We start from the raw sequence: 8,944 nt of genomic DNA on the forward strand, positions 1-8,944 counted from the left end.
GGTCGCCCATCCAAGCACTTATCTCGGCACAATCCTGCTTGCCTTTGACGAGATCGGATGCGTTCAGTGCGATTTGGCCATTCGGGATCGTCAATCCACAAACACCAAAATAGGTTTACAAATGAAACTGGTGCCACCAACACCTAAATATGCGGGCTATAATAAACCATTGTGAACATACATGTCACGCAATGTACAATTCTTATAAAGCATCCGTGAAGTCCAATGATGTCCAATTGCAAGCTTTCGTTCTGCTGTCTGTTAAATAACATGTCAAGATATTTTGTAGATAGAAATTTAATGGCACTGTAATTTGTACGTGTTATTAGAAAAATCCTCATTCAAATATAGGCATGTTGGATTAAGTGTTACTGTATATAAATGAACATTGTAGCTTGATTTAATGTTGTTACATTTTTTAGAACACCTTTAGAACTAAAGTCGAATAATACGGCCACAACAAACAGCATTTTAATACCAGTTGACGCAGAGCACATGCTAGATATTGTTTATTGCAGTGTACTGAGCACATCACCGTATCAATCACGCCATCAGTTTACAGCTCATTTGATGACAGTTGAAAAAGAGATGCAATATTTAACGGGACTTTTTAAATGGGAGTAAGGGGATCGTTGTTATATAGTATGTGTGTCTGTCGAACTTCTTTCGCACCATTCGGAGCCAACCCTATTCATCAGTAACCGACGCGTGTATTGTCAAACACATTATTTCGTGGTACCCTTTATTATATCGTTTGCGACAGTACCATCTATAATCCCCAAAAAAGAAAACTTCAACTTGGCCGTAAATTAACGCTAACATTTTGACGGAATTCATCGTACGATAAAAATCATAACAGAACAAGGACAAAATCTGGTCAATCCTGGCGAATAAAAATGTAATGGGAGTGAAATTGACGAAAAACTAGGTCAAATAAATTCATACGAGTGTAAGTGAAATCATATGGCCGTGACTCCCTTTTTTTCATCCAGAGCAGCGAGTTTTTGTTTTTTAGTTTTTCACCTAACACTTCCCTCTGTAGTTCTTCAGCGCGTTGTTGTACTCTGCACCTGCCAAGCATTTTGCCGCAATGACATCACAGGAGCAGACCATCTTCTCGCACAGTTTAAGCTTGTCTGTGAAACACAACAGAGCATTTTGAGGGATGAGAATAACAGCTTATGTAATTTGAAACACGTGGACGTATTGCAATTCCGCATCATCCATACATTTGATCGATTTAAATTACTAACTTATTGTTGCAGTTATCCGTAGGAGAAGTAGTGTGTGTTTCTTGACGGCATTGATTAACGTGCAACACGTATGTGAGGGAGGAATTATCGTGCACTAGTTGGTCCACGGTACTGGGAACCTGGGCCACCTGAGTTTGATTCCAGGCCACGGTCAACATGAGTAGCAAGTGATCCCTAAACCGGTCCGGCCCCCCATCTCAGAAGCGGTTCACCAAACAGCACTGACCAGAATGGTGAAGTATGGTGAAAAATACCCTCACGACTGACAAGTGTGGGGAAGCTTTCATTCAGCGTTAGATGCGACAAAGCGCTGTAAATAAACTAGATTGTGCATATATAATTTTGTTCTACCTGATGACGGTTGCTTGTGTTGCAATCGAAACGTCGTACTCTATCATTTAATTTATTTTCTTTCTACGTGACTTTACCGAAAGAACGAAAGAGTAATTCATTCGTTGTTGAGCAAATAAAATTGCATGTTCAACAAGAATATCAATAACATTAACAATAATCATCATATACTGATATAAATATGAATGCCAATGTGTAACCAGTGTGTTTTTATAACAATACATTTCAATTTCCTTGGTTTTGTTTGGCCTTTAACAATAATAAATGGTGGTAGTGTTAATTTCAGTAAAGATCCTTATAGTATTTACTATTTTAAGTGCCTTTGTTGCCAGTGTGGTGATTAGCTAATTAAATTACACAGCAAGAGGCACAAATATATAACTACATTTGCAAACAAAAGCATTGCGCACAATTTCCAATATTGTGCATGCACGCTGTGTAATTGGATGCAATTTTAATGATTCGAGTTTTTTTTACGTATGTACACTACGGTACACCAAGTGTGTTAACACTGCATCATCAAATGCTCCTAGCATGGGTAGATGTCTTTAATTTAAAATTCATAAACCTGGTCCAAAAAATCAGATAATACATGTGTTTTCTACTATTGATATGTTCCTTTGTTTAGCACGTAGGCTTTTGCGACCAATATCCATAATATAGGTTTTTGGGGTTAGATCGTGTAAATATAAGTGTGTCGTTAAACCCACCACCACCCGACGCAGCCAACTAGTAAGGGTTGTCACGTAAACAGAACGTGCCAATTCGTCACTAGTACAGCACACCGGTGTGTTGGAGAGAAAATTCACAACATTTACAATCTGAGTAGGACGTTTCGCCAGTAATTACAACTAGCATCATCAGTGTATTCCTGTGTATTATTTAAAAAAGTTATACCAATGTGCATTGAAATACATTAGAATGCAAAGCACAAGTAATACATTATACAAACGACGAACACGAATGAATGTTTCTACATTTTCGCTAAAACAGAGTCGTCTTGACTGCGAACTATATTTTCTCCGGACAAAAACCCTCGCTCAGGCTTTAGACTCCTTTCCAGGAGGGTACTGCTAAGTTTCACAGTGGCTTTTGGGGGGGGTGGGGGAGGTGGGGGGGTGTGCGGGACAGCGGGCCAAGGTTGCTATGCTGCGTGTTTCCACAAATTGAATGATTTGACGGTACATTTTTCCAATCTGGCAAAATATTGACCCTCACTAGATCTGCAATGTGCACTGTGATGCAGTTGTCGGCGCGCGTGTTCCAGCGGTCGATCCACCCGCAGTGTGCAGCGTTTCCCTCTTTATTCGCGAGGGATACATTCCGGAGATGCTGACGATTTGCAAATTTCGCGGATAACGACATTGGCCGACGAAATTCCGTCTTTTTTAAAATTAATTACCTTAGATAACTACGTAAATAAACTACCAGATACATTAAAGTTATCAAAAAACAAAAGAAAACGGTTAATAAAGTTAACTTCTAAGTATTAAATAATAGTATTAATGAATTTCGATTAAAAGCTTTCGTGACTGCAAGGATTCATCTTCTTTGGTTCTTTCGGTAAAGTCACGTAGAATGAGAATAAAATAATAAAATAAATAAAGGCCACTTTTTTTGTGTTGTGGCCGAAACGTCGTGAGAATTTTATTGTGTTATTTTACTTTATTATTTTATTCTCATTCTACGTGACTTTACCGAAAGAACCAAAGAAGAGTATTAATGAACTTACCTTAAATTGTGATGATGCTGCACATCAGCACTACATCTCGTGACTTTCTCGCGTCGCGTTATCCCTCCTCACTTAAATCTCATCGCATTAACTCATCACTTTCTCACCTCGCATTCTTCCTCGTCACTTTATCTCATCGCTTCGTCTTTTTAAAAAAAATCTACTCTCGCTCTCTCTCTCTCTCGATGCAGTCGTCTTTTTGTCGAGTTCCCAGAAGCGATTCGCGGAGAGCCAAAATCGCGGACCGAGAGTTCGCGAGTGAAGAGGGTAAGCCGCGAAACTACGGCAGTCGGGGCAACCTCAGTCCCGCACGCGACTGCGACAAGCGGCAATCGTCGCCACCCCACCCGGCCGAGCCGCCGCCAACGCGAGAACGCAAAGCGCGCATGAAAAGTCACGTACCGCATTGCACCTGTCCGTCTGCACAGCTGTTGGCATAGGCAATAAAGTTGACGTTGCAGCCACGCGGAATGGCGTTGTAACATTTGTCTTGAGCTTCGCAGCATCTGCGCACATGCGACGCACGGGGCAGACACGGCGAAGGTGCAATTTTAGTGCCGTGGGCTGTGACAGTAAGTGCTATTAGAGGACACCAGATTAAGGCTGGCACAAGTCCACAAGTAATTGGATTGGCCAGCGCTCCGCCCAGCTGCCTTTTGTCACCCCAGTGATGATGTTCACACATTGCCAACAAGATGGAGATGTCATCATGGCCAAAGCCACTCTATGCGCTGGAAGATCCACAATGCAGCAGGTGCTAGTTTTAGGATGAGGAATGTCCGAGGCAGGCTCAAATACCACTATCCAAATTACGATATCCATTTATTAAAACAGAGAAATAAATGCACATCGTTGGTCACAGCTTTTTGAATGCTTACATCGTTCAAGAAAACGTGGCACATTTGTCAACTCGTTTTCACATTCTCCCAATGCATAGCTCCCGCTTGTGTGATAGGAATCGCTTCGTCCCAACGCGCCATTGAGGCTGCACTATTTTGCATGTGCTCTAAGCCAAGCAGTGACCGATAGCCGATTCTGTTGTGAAGTCCCAGCAGCAATGTTGCCATTGTGCGGACATCCTCAGTGAAATCTTACCTGTCAGCATCATCAAGAGCAACGCCATTTCCTCCCCAGCCACAGTAACAGCCATAGTTGCTGTAATCCAATGCACTTCTCCCGGCAAAACACAATACCACATTATTAAAGCTTATGGATCGCTTCCGTCTCTTCAATGCGTGTCCTTCTCCAGTGGCAAACACCACTGCAAAAATAAAAACAAGAAGCAGTCGAAATGTCATGTTAAACATACACATACTCACTCTTGCTACTTTGTAATTAAGCATAGCACACAATGCTGTTCAATGTAAGACAGTATCATTATGGACCAAGTGAAGACTGTTACATTTAGTGTTGTCCATCACACCCAAAAAAAACTTTTTTAGTTATAATTAATTCACAGAGAAACGAATAATTGCAGTTTCTCACGCGTTTATATTAACTACATGTACAATTATGGTCACCTCATACTTGTTTCCAAAATATCTTTAAATCAGGCCATGCCCAGAAATAAACCAGTGTATATAATTCCAGAAGTTAGCTTTGCATCGTAAGAATGATTTCTGAAATGATTCATTGCAGTTTCTCATGAGTTGTATGAACTATATTTAGAATGAAATGGGGAGATGTAGCTTAAAGCCTGTGTATTTGGTAACATTTAATCTTATCCCATACGAATATATATTCTGGGCAATGAGGAAGAAATCATCATCAATACATTTCTAGCGCTTTCTACGTAGACGGTCATTCAGTTGACATTACAATGCTAAAATAATTATTTTTTCAAAGGCAGTGTATTGATGATTGTAAATAATTGGAAATAATTGACAACCTTCTGTCAATACAGTGCTGGATGTCAGCCTCCCCGTGGCATCTATGTCATGCGGGGATTAACCATACTTCACCCCACTGGTTATTATGGGTTGAAGGTGGGATGTCTGGACCATTCGGATGTTACTTGCCGCCGAGTTTAGCCGTTGCCAGGCATCAAGCCCCGCGTCAGCGAGTTGTTTCTTTGCGCACCGCGCATCACAATTTTAGAGGTAGCAACAGCAGCAATTGGTAACAGCATCGTTATATATGCGAGGGACGCGACTTTGTTGTGTCAATGTAAATGAAGTGAAGATGCGCCACCTGCGAATATCACCACCGCAACCACCAGCACACGAGCCATTGCGCCTTCAATTGACTTGATGCCACCTGCAGAGGCTGAGGAGTTCCGTGTGTTGCTGTTGTTGAGTAGGCACGGCCAAGCAGGTCCAAAGTGGCCCCAACTCCTGCCAAATGCCCCTTTTTAAAATGTTGCCTGGTCTCACCTGACCAATTAGAGGTCTCTCTCAGCAAACGCCCAGTCAGCAGTGTCCTCTGTGTACCAGAGGTGAACAGAGAGACAGATTTGTGGGCATGGGTGGCATAGTCTTAATGTAGCTAATGGTTGACCCAAGATCCGGAATCGAGTCGCGTTTTGCTAAATAAACCATCGCTAAACCACACATGAGGGCAATCTGTCTCATTTGTTTGCACATCTGTTTACATATGACGGGCTAAGTTAATCGGATAATTCGCCTGGTGGCCATTTATCAACCGCATCATTTCCATCGGTCATCTCATGACCATTACCAGGCATTATCAGCTCAGTGGATGTGGGCAGGTTCAGCGGCGGCTCTGCTATTTGCTTTAGTTCTCTACTTTTTTTCTCGTCAAAACAACCGAGAGTGCGCAATAAGTGTCAGGAAAATTCATCAACGTCCCTTCGCTCGTACCCTGAGTGTCATTATGGACTATAAATATATATATATACCAAGATATGAGCAACAACGTCACCGTTAAGTGCGCTTAATAGAATAAAGAATTGCGTTGAACAGAACAGCGACAAGTATGACTGAATCGACGAATCTGGTAAAGGAGAGACAAAGATGAAGGAAGTTCATTCAGCCCCATCGTCGCTCTTGAGCTGATGGAAATAAAAAGAAGAGAGCCACCTGATGACGACCGTTTGTGTTATGGTCGAAACGTCGTGAGAATTTTTTTATTGTTTATATATATTTTATTGTTTCCCTTCAACGTGACTTTACCGAAAGAGCTAAGAATATGAATAAGACGAAAGCCGTGAAGTGGTCAATCAACACATTGAAGTGGTTCTCCTATGGATAAACTGGCCCCACCATGGGAAGGTAGAATTTCGTCCATTGTGGATGAGTGCCACGGGTTTTTATCAGAGATTTGTCCACGAGGCAATTCAGATTTACAAACACAGACACAATTTCAACCGAGAGGATGGTTTCAAATTAAGCAATCATTGGAAAGATGTTCTAAATCAAACCAAACATTAAACTAATTTTCAATGGTACAGTATATTTATTCAAGTAGTTGTATTCCAAACTTTCACAGCAGCTTATTTCCCTTCACACCAACATTATGTAAACTCCCCCCCCCCCCACCGTGCTGGTCCAGTACATCATTTTATGCTAATTCCTTTGTCAAGGCGTTTTTTTGTTTCCTCCCACACAGCTTAAAGGACGCGACCTGGGCTTGCTGTCTTCACTCCAACGCTGTCCTCTGGACAGTCCAGTCCCTTCACCTGATGAAGGCCACTTGTGTTGTGGCCAAAACGTCGTGATTTTTTGTTATTTTATTTTTACCTACGTGACTTTACCGAATAGAACCAAAGAGTATGGATCCTTGCAGTCACGAAAGCTTCAAATCTAGAGAGCCACCTCGTTGCTCATTCGAGAAGGGCAACGTTTTGGCCACACGTAATGCTGCGGTGTGGTGGTAGTGCAGTAACTCACTGCACTATGAACCTGACCATCTTGAGCTCAATTCCCGGTCATGGCTAAGATCAGTTTTGGGTAACATATGAAGAGCTCCTAGGCCTCCCCTTCACCAACCTTGCACTGACTATGCTATGTATGTACGTATGTTCAACTTCTGTCGCAACGAAAGTAGCCACGCGTACCAATCGGGGGAAAGGACAACACACTAAACGCAACAAGCAGTTCTAAACATATTTGTTTTCAATCTAGATTATTTACAAGTGCATTGCTGCAGTGGTTTCCCAATATTGGGAAGAAGAGCGTTCCAGACGACCGCCGAATTGCATCTGAAAGCGCCGCGATGCAGTGACCGTCTTTGATCGATGGCCAGCCAAACGCCGCTGTGAGGATGACCAGGGTCCACGTGATGATTTATGCTCCTTAATGAGATCAGCGAGGTATTGTGGGTAATTTGGGGCAAGCACTTTGTGTGTAATGAGTGACTATAGCGTGTGGAAGTATGGTCAAACAACTCTCATGCCGACATGGTTTGGGGAAGCTGTCATCCAGCGGTGGATTGACAATAGACTGTAAATTATTGTTATACATAACGCTAGTATCCCTCAGACACTCATTTAATTTGAGATCTATAATAATAAAATAATTAATCTACCTGCTTTTGACAAGGATTAACATTCTACCTCAAACAGACACTCTTAAACAAAGTAAAAATAGGCATTGCCTAATACATACAATTTACTCTCATAGGTTAACGTAGAACATTGAAATGGCGATAAAAAACTTAATTAAACATTTTAAAAAACAACTCCAGACTGACCCATTGAAGTGTTTTTGAAAATCTGTAACACCCAAAGATGATTTTTTTTCTTAAGTTTTGTGCAAAGAGATAACACTGTTCAAACATAACAATTATTTTACCTTGTTTGATTTAGTTCTTAACTTCAAGTCAAAACAACCTGGAGCTTACCTTAACCATCACAGCACCTCGGGACTTTCCATTACAGCAAAATGTTGAAAGGTAAAGACAAAATCTGCTGATGGTGATAATCCAAAAGATACAGCATTACATTCTCCCGACTTTGACAAGAGGCTCCAACGGATACATTCAAATGCTACTACAATCTCATTCGTCTGAAACATGTCCCACTCGATGGAGTCCACCTTTCGAGTCCTCTCTCTCTCTCCAGTCGTTGATCTATGGCCATCTGCCACAGTAATGCAGAAATGTTCTCATTTCCTCCCTTGAAAGCTTCCTTAACTGAAAGCCAACCGAAAATCCCTATCCAGCAGTGGATTGATGAAGGGCTGCAAGTTGTTTTATGTATAACCAGGACACGTATCATTATTATATTTAACTCTAACCCTATGATATATTTTTTTTAAATGAACACATTTTGTTGATAAGCTGCACTTGTGACTGAAGAAAAAAAACCGTGATGTATTTTGTGAAATCGAGAAATGAACGCGGACCATTGGTCACGTTTTTGAATACTTCTTCATTCGTATGTTGTCAACACAAGTGGGCATTAATTAAATAACGTAGTCAATAATATAGCATGAAAGAGCCATTGGGCAAGCAAATTGAAATTAGGCGTAATTACGGTGTAGTGACATTTGATGGGTGTTGTTGTTCCATCAGCACCCTGGCTTGGAGCTACGTTATGAGGTTCTGCAGCCGAGAGGGGGCAGCACTTAAAATAAGGATCAGATTGCCAGGGACTCGATGTCCAAAACGCAAATAGGAAGGAGACATTATAGCGATCAACTCCGCTACT

The 8,944-nt window shown here is 41.5% G+C and overlaps 1 protein-coding gene across 1 annotated transcript; it reads right to left on the reverse strand.

Moving 5' to 3' along the window:
• Nucleotides 1-492: 492 nt before the first annotated feature.
• LOC116946956 (basic phospholipase A2 PA-9C-like) lies at nucleotides 493-8,449 on the reverse strand. Its single transcript, XM_032962249.2, has 5 exons — nucleotides 8,137-8,449; nucleotides 5,527-5,757; nucleotides 4,432-4,597; nucleotides 3,739-3,842; nucleotides 493-1,136 (listed from the first exon to the last, which is right to left on the reverse strand). Exons 2-5 carry the CDS (start codon nucleotides 5,564-5,566, stop codon nucleotides 1,024-1,026), a joined length of 423 nt encoding a protein of 140 aa, XP_032818140.1. The 5' UTR covers nucleotides 5,567-5,757; nucleotides 8,137-8,449; the 3' UTR covers nucleotides 493-1,023.
• Between the last annotated feature and the right edge of the window lie 495 nt (nucleotides 8,450-8,944).

This window comes from Petromyzon marinus, chromosome 28 (genome assembly GCF_048934315.1).
Source record: "Petromyzon marinus isolate PM22_M1 ecotype Great Lakes invasive population chromosome 28, UKy_Petmar_22M1.pri1.0, whole genome shotgun sequence".
Lineage (NCBI taxonomy): Eukaryota > Metazoa > Chordata > Hyperoartia > Petromyzontiformes > Petromyzontidae > Petromyzon > Petromyzon marinus.